This window comes from Pundamilia nyererei, unplaced genomic scaffold (assembly GCF_000239375.1).
Source record: "Pundamilia nyererei isolate P.nyererei 1_Seehausen unplaced genomic scaffold, PunNye1.0 scaffold00058, whole genome shotgun sequence".
NCBI classification, from domain to species: domain Eukaryota; kingdom Metazoa; phylum Chordata; class Actinopteri; order Cichliformes; family Cichlidae; genus Pundamilia; species Pundamilia nyererei.
The window spans coordinates 1,156,612-1,174,801 of record NW_005187459.1 but is presented as its reverse complement, the minus strand read 5'-3'; the positions used below and the strand labels follow the sequence as shown (position 1 = coordinate 1,174,801).

General features: G+C 40.3%; 4 protein-coding genes across 7 annotated transcripts in view; 3 read left to right on the top strand and 1 right to left on the bottom strand.

The window, feature by feature from the left end:
* The window catches only part of ncoa7b (nuclear receptor coactivator 7b), a 17,327-nt gene extending 12,379 nt beyond the window's left edge, over positions 1-4,948 (top strand). For 3 of the 4 annotated variants that reach the window (XM_005734396.1, XM_005734395.2, XM_013911218.1), the window contains exons 9-17: positions 100-254; positions 992-1,555; positions 1,640-1,811; positions 1,971-2,118; positions 2,264-2,389; positions 2,507-2,659; positions 3,491-3,586; positions 3,687-3,760; positions 3,890-4,948. In XM_005734396.1, coding sequence (XP_005734453.1) covers positions 100-254; positions 992-1,555; positions 1,640-1,811; positions 1,971-2,118; positions 2,264-2,389; positions 2,507-2,659; positions 3,491-3,586; positions 3,687-3,760; positions 3,890-4,025 — 1,624 coding nt within the window. In that variant the 3' untranslated portion in view covers positions 4,026-4,948. The remainder of the gene's footprint in view (positions 1-99; positions 255-991; positions 1,556-1,639; positions 1,812-1,970; positions 2,119-2,263; positions 2,390-2,506; positions 2,660-3,490; positions 3,587-3,686; positions 3,761-3,889) is intronic. The other variant, XM_005734397.2, reaches the window with a different exon arrangement.
* Positions 4,949-6,540: 1,592 nt separating this feature from the next.
* LOC102214333 (histidine triad nucleotide-binding protein 3-like) lies at positions 6,541-9,730 on the top strand. Its single transcript, XM_005734394.1, has 5 exons — positions 6,541-6,700; positions 7,825-7,942; positions 8,148-8,217; positions 8,781-8,907; positions 9,089-9,730. Exons 1-5 carry the CDS (start codon positions 6,590-6,592, stop codon positions 9,197-9,199), a joined length of 537 nt encoding a protein of 178 aa, XP_005734451.1. The 5' UTR covers positions 6,541-6,589; the 3' UTR covers positions 9,200-9,730.
* Positions 9,731-10,027: 297 nt separating this feature from the next.
* Positions 10,028-12,713, bottom strand: LOC102214045 (cilia- and flagella-associated protein 45-like; the record flags this gene model as incomplete). Its single annotated transcript, XM_005734393.1, has 10 exons — positions 10,028-10,173; positions 10,275-10,499; positions 10,594-10,787; positions 10,891-11,004; positions 11,083-11,229; positions 11,328-11,457; positions 11,611-11,789; positions 11,882-12,052; positions 12,150-12,294; positions 12,571-12,713. Coding segments are annotated over 10 exons (1,518 nt in total), but the record flags the coding sequence as incomplete, so codon positions are not given.
* Positions 12,714-13,956: 1,243 nt separating this feature from the next.
* Positions 13,957-14,813, top strand: LOC102213764 (histidine triad nucleotide-binding protein 3-like). Its single transcript, XM_005734392.1, has 3 exons — positions 13,957-14,018; positions 14,137-14,263; positions 14,613-14,813. Exons 1-3 carry the CDS (start codon positions 13,957-13,959, stop codon positions 14,658-14,660), a joined length of 237 nt encoding a protein of 78 aa, XP_005734449.1. The 3' UTR covers positions 14,661-14,813.
* The last annotated feature ends 3,377 nt before the right edge of the window (positions 14,814-18,190 follow it).

The following is an 18,190-nucleotide window of genomic DNA, read 5'->3' as shown; positions in this document are numbered from 1 at the left end:
TTTTTTTTTTTTTCCTCCCCGCAATTCTGTTTGTTTGTTTTTTTTCCTCATTCTTAATTGCGGTGTGTGTGTGTGTGGTGCCACACCGTGAACTCACAGAGACCTACCCCAGGATCTGTGTCCTGTGTACAGGCCCGGAGAGTGGGAACAGCTGCCATCAGAGCAGGAACTAAACCCCTTCAGTCGCTATGAAGCTCTGAATCCCAAACAACCAATAGTTCTGGATGACATTGAATCAACCCTTTCTGAAACTGGTAGGATATGAAGTTTGTGTTTGTGGTCCACTTGTGGTTGCTTTTTTGTCTGCTTTTATGGTTAACACAAGCTACTTTTCGTTAGCTAGCCCATTAATGAAAGGCAGCTTGCGAATCTTGAAATCCAAACCTGAGACCAAATATGAATTTATTTTCAACGATGCTCAGTTGACATTAAAAGGCTCAAAGTGTGGGGGGAAAAAAATACAAAATTCCCCACACCACCAGCATCATCCTAAACTGTTGACACAAGGCAGGATGGATTCACGGTATCGTATTGATTACACCAAATTCTGACCCTGCCATGCAAAAGAAATTGAGATTGGAAAAATGTTGCCTGGTCTGATCAGTCTCCAGTCTTTTGCTGAGCTTGTTTGTCTCTTTTTAGCTGACAGGAGTAGCACCAGGTGTGGTCTTCTGCTGCTGTAGCTCCTGACTTCAAAGATGCGTGGCCATTCTCCTCAAGACATTTTCATTTTCACCCAGAGAACCGCTGCTCATTGGATACTTTCTTTTTTCATTTGCCGTAAACCCAAGAGAGTGTCTATATGTCTATGTAAACTGAGCCTCTACCATGTGATTGTTTTTTTTAGATATTTTCTAATCAAGAAATTAAGGATTTTATTACCCGTACTGCTTTACTAATGTTGAAGTATAAGGAGGGGGGTTGTAGTTGGGGCATTTGACACTGATTTCTGACATATGCTAAATTTAATCAAAAAATGTTTTGATAACAGTGAGTACAGTGGGCGAACAGACAGAGAAGTCTCCATCAGATGAAGGCTTTACCGAGCTGGAGCCAACTGTCAACGGGAGCACAGACGAGGCAGAGGGGACATCCTGCAGAACACTCGACAGAGACCAACATGAACTCCTAGGACAGAGTCCAGGCCAGGGAGACCATAAGAACCAAACTCAAGGGAAGCTGGATGATGAGGAAGACGAAGGTGTTGCTCAGAACACCTCCATCGAGGATGGAGAGTCGATACTGTCCTCCTCAGAGGCTGAAAAACAGGGTGACTTGCATAATAAACCTACAAACCAGATGGTAACTGAAACCAAAGACGCAAACTGTGAAGGAACTGAAAAGCTGCTAAACGGTGTTGATGATAAAATAACAAGTGCACCAGTGGACCAAATCAGGAGGCAAAGTCTGAAGCAGGCTTCAGAGGTTGATGAGACGTCTGGCCCAGACAGACCAGCAGAGGAGGACGAACTCAGTGAGGAGGAGAGGCAGAAGAAAACCTATGAGTTGGAGATGAAATCCTGGCTACTGAAGAGAATGCAAGCTCCAATAGAAGGTACAAGATTTCAGACTTCGATGGGACTAAAATAAAGTTTCAGCATGAATTAGCTAAACTCTTTATTTTCTCCATACCTTGCAGACATGCTTTTCTCATCAGAGGAGAAGAGCAAAAACCCACCAATGTTCCTCTGCTTCAAAGTTGGGAAGCCAATGCGGAAGTCCTTTGCCACCTGCATGACCTCTAGCCCCGCCCACTCATTCGGGGGCCGGGAAAAGCAGCCAGAATATTGGTTTGCTGTGCCACAGGAAAGGTATATTTAAATGTTTTATATAATCCTAGTGCCAGTTAAATGCTGCAAAAATAACTGTGATGTAAGCTGTGTTGAAGGGGCATTGGTTTACTAATGGTATATTTGCGGCTACACTAGTCGGCAGTCTCCTGATTTCGTGTGTGTGTGTGTCTGCGGTAGGGTGGACGATCTGTATGCCTTCTTCGTTCAGTGGTCCCCAGACGTGTACGGGAAGGAGGCTCGAGAGCAGGGCTTTGTTGTGGTGGAGAAGGATGAGCTGGACATGATTGATAATTTCTTCAGCGACCCTGCATCTTGCAGCTGGGAGGTATGCTCGGGCCTCCAGCTCACCTCACCTCATCTATTTTCTTTATCAAGCTAACACTACAGTGGTGTGTTTTGCCTTTTTCAGCATTTTAAAAGCACCTTTGTCTTGCAATCATTTCTGTTCTGTTTGTGTACTTGTGCGCTAGATTATCACCCTTGATGAGGCTAAACGTAGGCAGAGTTTTGGCAGTATCGATGTAGACTTCTCTATGGATGCACTCCCCATGCTCATTGATACAAGTGATCTGCTGCAGGATACACACATTGAGAAGGTAATCTTCAAATATCCAGGAATGCGGCTGCTTTCTGAACACTTTAACATCTCACTTGGTGAAAGGAATTTAAGGAAATTCAGTTTTTCAGGGCTAATGGTGTGTACGTTTCCCCAGCTGGCCTGTCGTTTGCCTGCCCGTGTGCAGGGCTATCCATGGAGACTGGCCTACAGCACAGAGAAACATGGGACCAGTCTGAAGACTCTGTATAGGAACCTTGCAGATGTTGACAGTCCTGTGCTGCTGGTCATCAAAGACATGGATAACCAGGTAGACATAGTCATCATAGATGTGAAGTGTTTAAATAACTGTGAGCTTTAGGAACGTGACATCAGCATTAGGTGAACAGAATATGAGACATCGGGATGTGAGTAACTTCAGATGGTTTGACTCCTAAGCACAGTGTTGTTGGCTTGTGCTTTATTGCCTGTATAGATTCATATCTGTTAACCCTCAAGCTGACAGTGACAGTCACATCATCTTAGCGTTTTAAAACCAAACCAGTGGACACTGCATACTCATATGGTTTAGAGCTACTGAGTCTATAAAGTCAGCAGAAGAGTGTTTGATGAGGTCATAGTCTTCACTTCCACTTCATTTTGAAACAAGGGGCCCCCTGCTGGCCAATATAAAGAGTGCAGTTTAAGGCATTACTGCATCACTCTGTTACTTTCCAGACTTTGCCTATCTTCTTATATGGTTTAACTCTTTATGCAGGCCACCTGGAGTTATTTTATAACTTTGGGTGTAAAATTGCAAAATAATTCTCATCTTTCAGGAACCATTTGAATTTTCTCTTTTGCCCAAAATGCTTGAGGAGTTATAATAATGAGAAGCACACATGGGAAAAATCTAGGCGGAGCTGGTTTTTCTGTCTGCATTCAGACCGCAGTACCTTGTGAATGATTTGTGCTATTGCGATGCACCAAATTTCTCCATGAAGCTCGTCTGCTCTGCTTTTCGAAGCGTTTGATTTTTGTGGGTTAAGACTAATTTCAAATGTACTTATTTGATTTATGCTATGGCCTGAGAGAGTGGAATCTGTGTGATTATTAGTCGTAAGGAAACTTGATTTCAAATCTAATCTGACTCTCGTCACAGATCTTTGGGGCATTTTCAACTCATCCTTTCAGAGTGAGCGAGCACTGCTATGGTACAGGAGAGACCTTCCTCTACAGCTTCTGTCCTGAAATCAAGGTTTGCGTCCAATCAGTTCACAAGCTCACTCTGGTTAGTTCACCCTTAATCACTAAAAAGATCTCAGTAGTGACTGTGCTGCTTTGCTACTTGCTTTCAGGTGTACCGCTGGACAGGGGAGAATTCCTACTTTGTGAAAGGCAATACCGATTCACTGCAGATGGGAGGAGGAGGGTATGTACAGCTACCTTAGTTTCAATTCAAGCATCAAGTTGTCTCAATAATCTAAATATTTGGGACAGAAGAGTAGAGACAGTAGAGGGTTTGATAGTTGTCAGTAATCAGCACTGCCTTCCTCTGCAGTGGTCAGCTGGGTCTGTGGCTGGATGCCGAGCTGTACCGAGGGACCACCACCAAATGTGCCACCTTTAACAACCAGCCACTGTCCTCCCAGCAGGACTTTAACATCCACAGTCTGGAGGTCTGGACCTTCGAGTAAACCCATCTTCTCAAACTACATTCACTCTCCCTAAAACCTTTAACATCACCCATTTCTATTATGCACCACTTGGAGGCAAACCTAGCTACCCACAAATGACGCTAAATGTTATGTGAATGAAGTTCAGAAGCCCCTCGTGGAGCCATGTTGACCGCCGGCCGCGCTGTGTCTTCTGTAGCCTGTTTTTGAAGTGAGTGTATTCAGCAGGTAGGCTGGCGAGTTTGTCTGGGTCACCGTCCGTTCAGAGGTGAAGATGTAAGAAAATGTTTTTTGCTCTTGGTTCATTGGCTGCCTTAGACATCAGACAAAGCCTCCAGCTTCCCCCAGCATGCAGACTGCCTTACCACCATAAGCTTGTGAGGAGAGATTGAAGGTGAGGATAGCTGCTTTTTGTGTTTTTCTCTTTGTTTGTTTTGACCCATGTTGCTGTGAGGGCTAAAGAAGCCAATCTGCTGACGATACTATTGAGGTGATCCCTATAAGAGCTGATTTTTAAGTCTGCGTGAAAGAAAAAGGAGTCCGACAATACCACATGTCTCTTTGTTAATAAATAATTGTTAATATAATTTGTATTTTGGGGAATGTACAGATGTGTGTACTGAAAATACTTAGTGGCTTCTTTTTTTTTTGCTTTTTTTTCAAATGTTCAAATCACTCGCCATCAAATTCAGTTTGGCTGGAATTGTTTACAGTGAAAGAGTTCACTTTCTGTGAAGGACATCTTGTGAACGCTGTCTTTATCTTTTTATTTTGAGTTTGTTCATGTGAAATGAGTGAATTCCTCACAACTGCGCACAATGTTGGCATTCCCTGTGTCCAGTCCAAAAACTGCTGACGGAGCCAGGAAACACTTGCAGTGACCAAATATGTTCTGTTTAATTAAATAATTTCATATTTGTTGTGCGCTCGTCTTATTTTATAAATATATTTTTGCATTCTGTTTTTACAAAGAATGTTTGCTTTATTTTTCCTTTTTTTTTTCTCTCTCTCTCTCTCTCTGTTGACTTTTGCCAGTATTGAATTCCTGCCTCTAAATGAGTAATGTAGACTCTTATTTGTGGTCTGTGTTGTTCAGAGACTTGCAGCCTGTAGAAGTTTAACATGATGTCACTTTGCACTGCAGGATAAATTGACGGCCCGTGCTGTGTTGTACCCTGAAGCTTTTCTACAATGTAAAATTGTTACTGAATGTCACTACAGGAGGGAGTCCAGCCTCCTTAAAAAGGGATGGGAAAGGGATACTTTTTTTTTTTTTTTCCTTGCACATTGATATGCCACTAACTAAACAATCAGATCTACTAACACAGGGTGAAAATGTCCATTTGCGCCCTCTGTATCTGACACAGGCTTGTAGTGCATGAATATGCAATACTGCAAACATCTGACACCACTGACAACGATCCCTGCCGTACTAGTCACTATATCGCTGGTTAGCGCTTCATGTTGAATTGAGCTTGGTTGTCGTCGGCTGTTCAGTGTTGTAGCTGTGAAGTATTATTTCTTGTGAATCCAAAACTGCTGTGTTCTGTGATATCATGATCTATTTATTGTGTTGTCACTGCAACTACATTTAAAATTAAATAAATGTTAAATATATACAAATAAAATATTGGCAGTGTGTGGTTTATATCTTCCACCTCTTCAACAATCGGTGATTATTAAAGAAGATGAAACACTTGGAGCTTTTCAAGCTTGTGTCATGTTTTAGACTCATTCTCATCCTAATCACACACTATGTATTAAAACACAATATTAACCATAATTGTTTTAGTCGTACCTTTTTGGATTGCAGTTTAAGAATTCTCAATTATTTTGGTAGGTCAGAAGCAGCTTTTTTGGAAGTCAGTCATAATTTACATTGTGTTAAACATTCTTTAAGAATTGTGAATATTAAAATAAAATTATGTTGAAATGTAGTCCCGATCAAAAGTTTAAGACCACCTGAAAATTGCAAAAAAAAATCCTATTTTGCATGGTTGGATGGATAATAACACTGCTTCACTGCAGCAACATCAGGTAATCTCCATATACGGATTCCTGGCTTTAAGTTTTTGATCTACTGCAGAATATTTTTAAGGGTGTTATCTACTATAAAAAACCATGCCAGCAAAATCTCCAAGTTTTTCTGTTTTATCCTGTTACTTTGACACAAAGGCATCTGCTGTGATGCTTACACATCTGATAAAGTGGCAGCTTAATTTTTTTTATACACAGCCTACAAACTCAGTGCAAACTAACTGCAGAGAAATAGTCAAATAATTTTGAATTAAATATTCTTAATTTACAAGGCTTAGAGGGTTCTTTCGACAGGACATATCCAAGATAAATGGACAAAATTATAATATTTCTGACTGACTCAAAATGGAACAAAATCGAATCGGGACCTTGTGAATCAGCTGTAGAAATCAGTGACGATAGTAGTGCCTGCCCGACTACCTTCATTTCCACAATGTTTATTAGGAAGGCAGAGTTCTCAGAAAAGCATTGAGTAACCTCTCTGCACGTCATACAAGATCTTCGGAAAGTGTTCAGGAAACGCAACAGAGAGACCGTCCTCAGGCAACATGGAGGACACAGCGACTAACTGGTCAAACTCAGATGTAAATGATGTTGAAACGTGTATTTTCTGTTTAATAGCGAACAAAAAAGACGAAAACACAAAGATAATAAAAGAGGTGAGATGCTTTTTTTTTTTAAAATCCCATATAGAGCGATACAGGTGTTATAGGAGGAAACTGTACCCGGAAGTTTCGGATCCGAGGTTTTGATATACTATTAAAAACACACACACATAGTTAGTTGGAGATTTTAGCACTTGACGGCAGATGAAGTTTAAAGCGTATGGCAAATCAGCTATTTAATAGAAGAAACAGACTACAGCAGGGAAACCGCGGGGGCGGCATTTCACGACGAGAGCTGTTTTGCAACTCTGAGCCAAAACAAATAAAACTGTATGAAACAGGGCATTTAGAGCAGTCTGGGCTCTTTTGGCTGTTTGTAATGTGAGCACCCACCAGCCCAGACAGGTAAAAACCTGTCATGTGACAGAAAATAAAGAAAAGCACAACAGGTCCACTCTAAAGTGTGTAAATCTAAAAATGCACTTTGTTTAAATCCAGATGCTTTAACACCTGCAAATCACCAAAACGTTAAAGGGTCCCTGCGCAGGCACAGGTCCATGCATGACTTCTTATTTGGTTGAGGACTGGTTACATCTTAAGTAATGATAATACATTTATTATTTATATGCACCTTTCAAGACACTCGCGGACCCCTTACAATGCCGAGGCAAAGAGAGTAGCCAAGCATCAAAAGATTTTAAGGCTGGTTTTAAGTGGTGGATTTCTCTTCATCTATGTGCAGCTAAATTAATAGTTCAAAGTCTCCGCACACCTGAATGAGTGACAGGTGGAAAAGTTCCATGACAATTTAAATGTAATTCCCACACGCTGCCTCGCTTACTGCAAATACATTTAAGCCGCAGTGTTTCAGTCAGTCTGACATTCGTCAGGTATGTATCTACTCAGAAAAAGTGAGTAAAATAATAACAATAATAATAATGCTGTACATTTTAAAAATGAGTCCCACTGCCACCTTTTCATGTACTGTGCAGAGTGGGAGTTTTCTGTGTCTTGGTTGGTCATCCAACCAAGACACGGGGTGTCCTGGTTCTTTTATGTGCACAGCTGGAGTAGCACTACCTACTTTCTGATCCACCAGGGAAATATACTGTACTGAGTCTTGATAGTGCTGCATTCACAGCTTGAATGACTCTTTCATTTTTCTGCCCCGACTACAGACTAAAGACCTGGTGTGTTTCAGCGACATTTTCCCATGTGCGCCTCACCACTACCTGGTTGTTCCCAGAGAGCACATACTCAGCTGCTTCTCACTGCACAAAGGACACATTGATCTAGGTCAGTTAGTCCTCTGTCAACTTACCATACTATCTCCTAACACTGTGGCTATCCTGTCGTCACTACTGCTGCAAGTTTTCCTTTAAATACTTTAAACTAGACTATTACTGCTGGTACTATAGACTTCTGATACTCTTATTTTTCCAACTATTTGAGATTATCAAAACTATATCACATAACCCATAAGAAATCATGTCTCCAATAGTTGAAAGGATGGCTAAACTGGGGAAAGATGTGCTCCACGCCCAAGGGATTACTGACATGGCGGATATAAGGTTGGTGGAGACGGTTCTTGGAAGTACCGGAAAAAATATTCATACTAGTAAAAAGGCAAAGTCTGCAAACTCAAGTTCTCTCGTGGGCATTCAGGAATCATTTACAGTGGACACCCATTTTTCATCCATCCATCTGTGCATTCATCCATGCATACATCCACCCACTCACAGGGCTAAAGCACAGAGACGGACGATCATTCACGTTCACGCTCATATGTGGTTAGTCAGCGATCCAAAATTGGCTGTAGTTTTGAATACGAGTGTGAAGTAAAATCCTGCAGTTTCTGCTGGGTGCATTGTAGCTGCCTGAAGCCAAAACCCAGTAAAAATCTTACTTTTAACATTAAATTTAAAAAGCTACAGTGTATCTTAAAAAATGATATTAAAGGGAGGGTGGATGAATCTTTTGCTTTAAGTAACTGCATAAGTAATCTTCGTGCTAATGTAATCTATATAATTATAGTTTAACATGGAGTGAGGGGTCTAGTTGCTCTGTTGTTTGTGAGCGTTTCATCCCTGCTCTGGGCGGCTGAATTTCAGTGCTGATGTGTTTTTCTCCACAGGCTGGGGTTCCACCAGCCGCCCTTCATTTCAGTAGGTCACCTCCACCTCCACGTGCTCGCCCCAGCCAGCCAGATCTCAAAGTACATGTTGTATAAGTTCACTCCAGAAACCAACTATTTTGTTACTGTGAGTACTGCAGGCGACTTCTTTCCTCATTCTGTTTTTTTTTTCTTTGATTTTCTTTATTAGTTTTCTTACACTACAATAACTAAACCACTGCAGCGGTTTCCATGCAGTCACTGTTTTTATCAGGCTACTTCTGTTACTTCACATTTGAACTGATAAACTCATAATTTCCTCTTTGCAGGAAGAAGTTTTACGCAAGCGTCTTAAAAGTATCTCCCCACCACTCCGGTGTCATTATTTAGAGAACTGCAAGTTATTTCAGTGCATCAATTGTGCTCAGACTGGACTTTAGAGCAGAGCAGGGAAACAAAACCAAAAAATCTCAGAAGAATCGCTGAGGCAGAATGAAGACTGGAGACTGTTTAGAGCGATATTTACCACTTTAATATTCATTAGCAGTGACTGACCTCTGCACGGGCCAGTGCAATATAGAAAATTAACGGTCAGATTTTATCTATAGTGTTTTGTGCTCGTGCACTGTAACAGTGTCGTTTTTGAATGAATGCACGTGGGAAATGAATTGTACTTTTATCATAAGAAGAGACAAGACTGATTCCACTAAGTATTTTTTAAAATAAAATTATTTATTTAAATAACATTATTGAGAGTTTTCTATTACTGACAGTCACTGTAAAGAAGAAAAATGTGTGGAGATACTGTTGCCTCTGTATTGGATGTGTGTCTGCTTGTTTGTAATGATATTAAAAAATAAACAGTTTTTTAAATAAAATAAAAAATCATTCATGGAGAACCCTTTAATAAACTAATAATTAAGGTAATTAAGTTTTAAGGCCAGTGTTGTGACTTTCTAATGTTAGTTATTTTAGTAAAGTCTCATAATCCTGGTAATCCTCACTGGCAGATATGTGTGTATAGATAAATATAGATTCATCAAGTTGCTGGAAACATCACAGATCTTGGTTAATATTGACACGATAGCGTCACACAGTTGATGCAGATGTGTAGGCTGTACACCCATCTTGCGAACGTCCCCCCATCCCAAAACCTCCCAGTGAATGAACGGGACACGACTCAAATGCAGATATTACACAAAAATAAAACCTACAAACTGTATCAGTGAGCCAGAGTTGGAGGGCATAGACCAATGATCATACACCTCTGAGAGTGAAATATGACTTTAATCCAACATATTTTAACTTAGAGTAGTAATTGAAACTACTGTTTCAATTATGGAGCTATACAAAATGAGTCCTCTGGGCCTTTCTCTCCACTTCACAACAGTATTTTTCACCAAGCCCTATAACCCTGCACACAGACATGCACATTAGGTTCATTCATTATATCCAGTAAACCTGATATATGACAATCATGCCTGAATATTACTACAGTAACCTGCTCATGCTTACCTGAGCTCCTTTAGTTTCTTTTCCTTTATCTCATTCAGGCGCATCTGTCGCTGCTGGGCTTCCTCCAGCAGTTTGTCAGCCTCCCCGAACCCCTCTCTATGCTCAGCTTTGGCAAGCTTCTTGCGCTCATTCACCTGCTGCCTGACGGCCTCAGCGTGGCGCAGCACTTTCTGACGTTGCCTCTCCTGCTGCTCCTTTTCTTTGGCCTCTGCTTCCTTCTGAGCCCTGTGTGGAGGAAAAATAGCAATTTCATGCAAAAACGTGCAGAAAATGCACACTGAGGTGGGAAAAACAAACAAAAGCCCCCCAACTTTCTTACTTCAGCATCCTATCAAACTCTTCCTTCTTTATGGTGGCCTGCACTGTCTGGTAGTGCTGTTTGCTGTGAACTTGCTCCAGCCGAGCAGCCCCCAGCATCGCCTCCTGCTGTGCTTTCCTCACGGCCTGCTCTCTGTTTTTCTCCCTCCATTTCTTTTGTAACTCTTCTTGATGCCGATGGGCACAGAGTTCATCCTTTTTAAAATCCGCAGAAACACCAGCACAAGTGGCCGAGAACAGTTAAAAGTCATATTAATCCACCTGTAATAAAGTTAACGCTTCAAAAACAATTTCTGACCTGCTCTGCCTTATAGTTTCGATCTTTTTCTTGCTGGGCCCTCAGCTTAGCAATCTCCATCTCCTTCTCTTTCCTTATCTGCTTTTGCTCTGCTTCACGTTCCGCGTCCCTCGCCTGCAAAAACAATAAAATATCAGCAGAGAACAAACATCTGTAGCCGATCTACAGAGTTCAGTTGCTTTTCCAGCTGACCTGTTTCTTTTTAATGTATTCCATGGCTTTAATGTCCGCCAGCTTCTCCTCCTTCATCCTCTGCTCCTTGACTCGGAGGGTCTCAGCATTGATGCGCATGATCTCCTCCTGCATACGCTGCTGCTCCATCCTATTCTTCTCTTTAGCCTGGAACAAAGCAGCCGGTCAGAGATGAAACTGACTCCCGTACACTGCACTGTGTTCACGTTAGTGAGTTTAAGTCTGCACATGGGCCGTGTGTGCACCTTGAGGTCATCCTTTTCCATCTTCTTCTGGTTCTCCTTTATTTGCTGTTTCTCTTGCTCTCTCATCTTTCTCTCATTTTCCTTTTTCTCTAGATGTTTCTGAATTTGTTCTAAAAGTTGCGCTCTTCCTCTGAAATGTAACACACACAAACAGAGTGACAGATCTCCTAATGGCCTCCTTTTTGGATCAGATAAAGTGCATAATTTAACGTCTTCCCATCCTGGGAGTTATTTTAAGAATATATAAAGCATTTGGTGAAGAAAAAAAAGGTGCTCTCTTTACTCGTTCCTGTGCTGTTTCCTCAGCTCGTCGATCTTCCTTTCAGTCTCCAGACCCTTTTGGCGCTCTGCCTCCATCACCGCATCCAGGCGCCTCTCCTCCTCTTCCATCTCTGCCTGGATCTGCTTCTTCTCCTCCAGCTGAGCATTGATTGTGGCTTGACATTGAGCATTCAGAATAAGCTGAGGGAGTGACAAAAACAGAAGCATTTATATGTGTGTGAATTGACACCGCCTTTGTTTTCTTCATCCACATACTCCCAGCCAATTCCTACCGTGTTCAGCCTTTTGATTTCCTCTTCTTGCTCCATCCTTAAAGCGTTAGACTGCTCCAGCAAGCTCTGTGAACGTTTCCGGGCCTCTTGCTCGAGCTCAGTCAGGGCCTTGTTGTTCTTACGGGACAGATCTGCTGCCTGGATCTGCTGCTTCCTTTCCTCTGCGGATTTCTGGGGAGCCATCATATAGATATCATATTGCAAAATCACAGGAACGAGCCTCTTGTGTTAATGTCCAAGAAAACATCATCAGAGCCATGAATCCTACCGTTTCCTCTTCCTCCTTTCTCTGATAAGCCTGGTGAAAAGCCTCTCTCTCCTCCTTGAGGTTAGCCTGGGATGCTAAAATGATGCGTTTATACTTAGCTGACGGGAGAAAGACTGACTTTCCTGAAGGACTGTTAAGTGGGATTCTGGCATAACGACAGGAGGAATTATGTTGTGGTGAGGATGTCCATTTTGGGTTAAAACATCATTATCATCATGACATTTGTTTTTAAAAAAATCTAATTGTCTCTCTAAATCACTTGAAACGATACCAGGTCATACATTAATGGAAAACTGTTAGGTGCACCATTGTTTTTTTTTAATTCATATTAAATGTAATCAAATTGCTTCCATTTCCATGTTTTAAAAATGTGCATTATGCTTTTTAAACCAGCGGAGAAACTCAACAGGTTTGGGACTACCTGAGATTGCGGATGAGGTCTTTAGAGATGATTTGAATGGTGTCTTTGTCTTTTTTGATCTTTGACAGAGCTTCCTCACAAGGATCGTCTTCACAAAGCTGTGTAGATATCTGAGCAGTTGTTAGTTGATAAAAACCCGCAAAATAGCACCATAATTAGTGAACTCAACACACAAGTATTTTCAGTTTTCTTTTTGGATTTTCTTTTTTCTTACTTGTGATATCCACTCACTGGCCACTTCATTAGGTTCATTTGCTCATTAATCCAAATATCTTATCAGCCAATCACTTGGCAGCAACTCAGACACTTGGTACACTGTCTCCTTAATACTGTCTGGACATCAATTAAATGCCACAGCCCACCTGAGTAGTTCTGCTGACCATCTCCAACCCCTTATTGACAACAGTGTAACCATCTTCTAATCGCTGCTTCCAACAGGATAACACACCATGTCACAAAACTCACATCATCTCAGGCTGGTTTCTTGAATATGACAGTGAGTTCACTCTACTCCAATGCCTCCACAGTCACGAAATCTCACCTTTGAGATTCTTATGGTGGATGTACAGTCAATAGATCAGCAGTAACTATGTAATGCTGGTTAATCAGTACAAACTATTTTAATAATAGTTTATAGTAAATTCAGGTTAATGAGTAAATTGTTTTGTTGAGTCACCAGTATGACCTCAGTGAGCTTAGCTTTGTAGTTTGTGTCTGTAAAGACAGATTTAAAAGCGCCACCATGACCATGAAATGATTCATTGTGTCTTCAGAAATCAGCTGCACACCCATGATACAAATTTCCTGTTCTGCTACGCGCCAAATGAGCTCTACTGGACTGACATCTGGTGACTGTTCACAAACCATTTTTTTTAGGCTTGTGCTTTCAGAGATGCTCTTCTGCATACCTCGGTTACAAAGCGTGTTGATTTGAGTTCCTTCCTATCAGCTCGAAGCAGTCTGGCCATTCTCCTCTGACCTCTGTCATCAACAAGCCATTTTCACCCAGAGAACTGCTACTCGCTGGATATTTTCACATTTTCAGACCATTCTCTGTAAACTCTAATGATGGTTTTATGGGGAAAAAAAATCCCAGTAGCTCAGTTTTTGAAATGGCTACAACAGCCCGTTTGATAGCAGCAACCATGCCACATTCAATGTCACGTCAGTCACCTTTCGGCCTCATTCTAACGTTCTGTTTGAACCATGTCTATATACACTGAGCTGCTGCTATGTGATTGGCTGATTCGATATTTGTGTTAATGTTCAGGTGTGCTTAATAAAGTGGCTAGGGAGTATATGTACATATGTGTAAAACTGTCTTGCATAATCTTGACTTTCTGATCGCACATCGCCGATAAGTTTTATTTGTTGACAGTGGAGCGGATGGAACAAATGGGAAGAAGTATACTGGAGAAGAACAAAGTCTGCAGCCTCGATGACGTCAGGTAAAACAATCCCTGTGATGAGCTGCGACTCTTTATCACTTAGAATTTTATTATGCTTTCAAATTAAACAGGTTTTTTTTTCATGTTGTAATATCTTTTTGTTAATTTTATTTTGTAGGCTGGGGTTTCATCTCCCTCCATTCTCGTCAGTTCCCCACCTCCACCTCCACGCTCTAGCTCCAGCCAGTAAGATGAACTTGAAGTCTCAGCTTCGCTACGGGCAGCAGTCTTACTGGTTTATTACAGTAAGTCAGGGCTGCATTGAGCCAAGGAAAATAATTCAATTGGGACTGTTTATTTTTAATATCACTAGACAGACATATGGCATGGTAACATTTGTTTCTCATTTGTTATCACGGTCTATGCTTTAAAGGAATTCAATAAAAATCAGATTAGAGATTTTTGGAGATTATCACTGACGCCATTCTCTGATGTCAAAATGAGAAACAAGCCACATCTTCTCTCCCATGTTAGGTCTTTTATGTGTGTTGTGTACACCTTTAAGTGCTACCTTCTTTTAAAGTGAAGAGCTTTTAAAATGAGTGAATTTACTACATGTGAATACTCTTAACTTCCAGTTTTGCTCTGTTGCAGGTAGACAAAGTGCTTTCACAGCTGAAGACTCATGGCAAAGTGAAATGAGCAGATGCAGGTGTAGCAACCTTGTTTGCTGCTCACAGGTTATTTAATTAGCATCCATGCACTGAGTGCACTTTACATGACTTCTCCAGCCTGTTTGGCATTCTGGTGCTAATACGTTTGAATATTTTCCTCCATGCCACATGCTGACTTGGTTGTGGAGAAGAGTTCTTTGTATAAATTTTTTTTTTACTTCTGTTTTCTTTTTCTTTTTTTCTTTTTTATAAATGGTATAGAATTCATGAATATTAATAAAAAAAATCTTGAAAGGCTTCAAATAATGGAGATGATTTCTGTTTTAAAGGTTGCTCTTCCAAATCTCTCCTAGTACAAACATAGGTACAACACATGCAGCCCTTCAGTATCCTATACTGTTACTGCTCAACTTTCCATTAGTGCTTTCACGATCATGTTAATTAGCAGAATATGAAGGGTTTGTTGGTTAGTTCCTCTTCAAATCTGTAAACTTGACCACTCAGTAACACATCTGTGTCTTTCACTGAAAAGAATTCAGTGAACTAACTCTTTAGTCACAGTAGAAAGCCAGTTATTGATTGGCATGCTGGGATCTTTTTTGGAAGAGCCCAGCATGCCAATATAAATGCTTTCATGAGTGTTGGATTTTAGCAATGCTAACTGCATGACTCCAGCAATGTGGTTGGACAAGCCAGAAACACTGTACCTAGGAGGCATCTAGGAGACGTTCTAGCAGGTTGCCTGATTCACCTCAAGTGACTCCTTTTGATGTGGAGAGGACATTATCCCCAGAGAGTAATCCTCATGACTGTTCATCTGTTTCATTTGTGGTGCACATCACAAACTTTTTGTCACAGATCAAAATCCAGGGTTAAATAAACCTGTATCAGGCTGTATGCCAAGTCCAAAAAACAGGAAGCACAGGGAAAGATGTGTAGATTTTATGACAAAGACTCAGGGAAAGGACAGGACTATTTATGCACATAGGATTAATAAAGGAACTGGAAACAGCTGGGGGAAAAATACACAGGTGCAAACTAGGCAGGAAGTAAAACTCAAAGCAGGAACAGACGACAACTTTCATATTAAAACAGGAAAATAGCAAATAGCTTAACTAAATACGGAAACAAACAACAAAATTCAGTGAACGGAGAAGCAGAAAGGAACGATAAGCATCTAACAACACAAAAAGCATTACAAGAATTATCTAAGCAACACAAGAATCCAAACTGGAAAATGAATGCAAACAGTTTCAGTTTAGCTACTATTTTGTTTATCAATACATTATATCTCTAACTCAAAAATATCATTCATTAATAGAATAAGTCAGAACGCACAGCGGGTCAGACTTTTTCTAACCGGATCAGTTCTTTCTCTGAGCCACTTGATGTCAGTAATGCAATAGGAACTCTCACAATGGCAGATTATATGGAAGGTCCACGTGCATCAACAGGCCTCATATGGTGACTCGCAGCCTGTTTTTTTACTTATTTAAAATGATAAAGTAGGAACCATCAAAAAGTGTTAGCATGACATCATTTGCCAAGGGCTCCATTCCTGTAAACTGGTGAGTCACTTCAGTCCATGCATTTTCAAAACTGTTCACACAGGACACTGACATGACTCCAAGGCAAATATTCAGCAGTAAGAGTCAAAACTATCTCCTGGTGAGGAGGAACAGGAGCACTTGCAGAATTCAGAGCTCTGCAACACTCCCTTGTATGTCTTTCGCATCTCCAAACTTTTATCTGCTATGAGTCATTTTTACTGTGTATTATTGTGTATCGTCGTCATTGTTTCTCACATACATTTCTCGTGTGTTTCTTGGTTTATATTATGATAGTGTTGGCACATCTGTCTGAATACATGTAGGGACCGTAACTTTCCATCTAAGGACTGATGTAAGAGAAGACATGATGTAAGGAGTATTGGGTTCCTGAGCTCAACTACCTTATTGTGCTGGCTATTGAATATGTTATATGATTCAACAGTGATGTAGTTTGAGAAAGATATTATGTAACACATGCTTCATAGAATTTGTTCCTCTTTGAACATATTGATACTGTGATACACAGAGATATGCATTTACGTATGCATTTACAGCTAGGGGCATGATTTATGATGTCATGAAGACCTTGAATAGATTTCCTTGGTGTTTAGTTTCCTACATTTCTCACCAGCGACATATAAAGACAATACAAAACAATTTCATAAATAATATTTTAATGGCAATATGGAAACAGTTAGAGCCATAAGTTTTTGGACAATTAAACTTTTTTGTGTGTGTGTGATTTTTGCCACCGCTGCAGTTAATTTTATATCACTCAGGATGTGAGTAAAGTACAGACTCTGAGCTTTAATTAAAGGGGTTTTACAAAAACATTGTGTTAATTGTTTCGGAATTATAGACATTTTTATACATAGTCCCTCATTTTCAGAGGTTCAAAAGTAACCGGATACATTAACTTTATTTGAAATTGAACATTTTGTTAATCCTTTGCAGTTAGAGACTGCCTGAAGTCTGCCTGCATATCCACTGTGGTCATATACAGAGGCAAAATTACAAAAAAATGTATCAGTTTAAATATACTTATGGATCTAACTGTATTCAAATTACCATTAAAATGTTATATATGGAAATGTGTATATGTTTTATGTGTCTCTACTGAGAAATACAGGAAAGTAAAAAGAAGAAACTCTATTTAAGGTCTTCAGGCCATCTTAAATTTACTATAACAATAAAGAAAGCGCCCAAAACTACAACATCTGTCATCAGCAGCTCATGTCAGACTCAGGAAGGGACTCTCATGCATCATTCATACCAATGACATCATTTCTCAGACCAAATGCTTTTGTTTTTATGTGACTTACCAAAAAAAAAAAAACTACAACAACACAACTTCCTGGTGTGTTAAAATCCTTTAAATATACTGGGATAGTGCTGTGAAAAAAAAATCGATCCCTTCCTGGTTTCTTTCTTTGCTTTTCTTTGCTTTTCTTCTCTTTTTTTTCTTTTCTTTGCTTTTTTTCTGCATATTTTTTCCATGTTTTGATGCGTGCTCAATCATCCAGGTAAGAAAATCCCTCAAAAATTATTCTATTCATCTGGACATTGCGTTTTCAGTGGAAAAAACATTTTGTCGCTCATCCGAGTGACTTCTTCCGTATTTGTGGGATTTCAGTCATTATGCAAATGTACAGTTTATAAGGTTGGGTAAACCTGCAGTCACCTGAGACTGAAGAAGTCATAAGGCCAGACATTCTCCTTCAGAATTTTCTGCTAGAGAGCACAATTCATGGTTCCATCAATTACTACAAGTTGTCCAGATCCTGAAGCAGCAAAAACCTTCACACTACCACCACCACGTTTGTCTTTTGGTATGATGTTCTTTTTATGCTTTCAATCTGGTTCCCAAACATGTATAAATTGTTTTGTACCCAGTCCCAGGCTGATGATGATGTCAATTAAGACTTCGATTTTCATTCTTTATTTTCTTTAGATTGTGGCATGATGTGTTTTTGATATCTTTTAGCCTACTTCACTTTGTCAGGTTCAC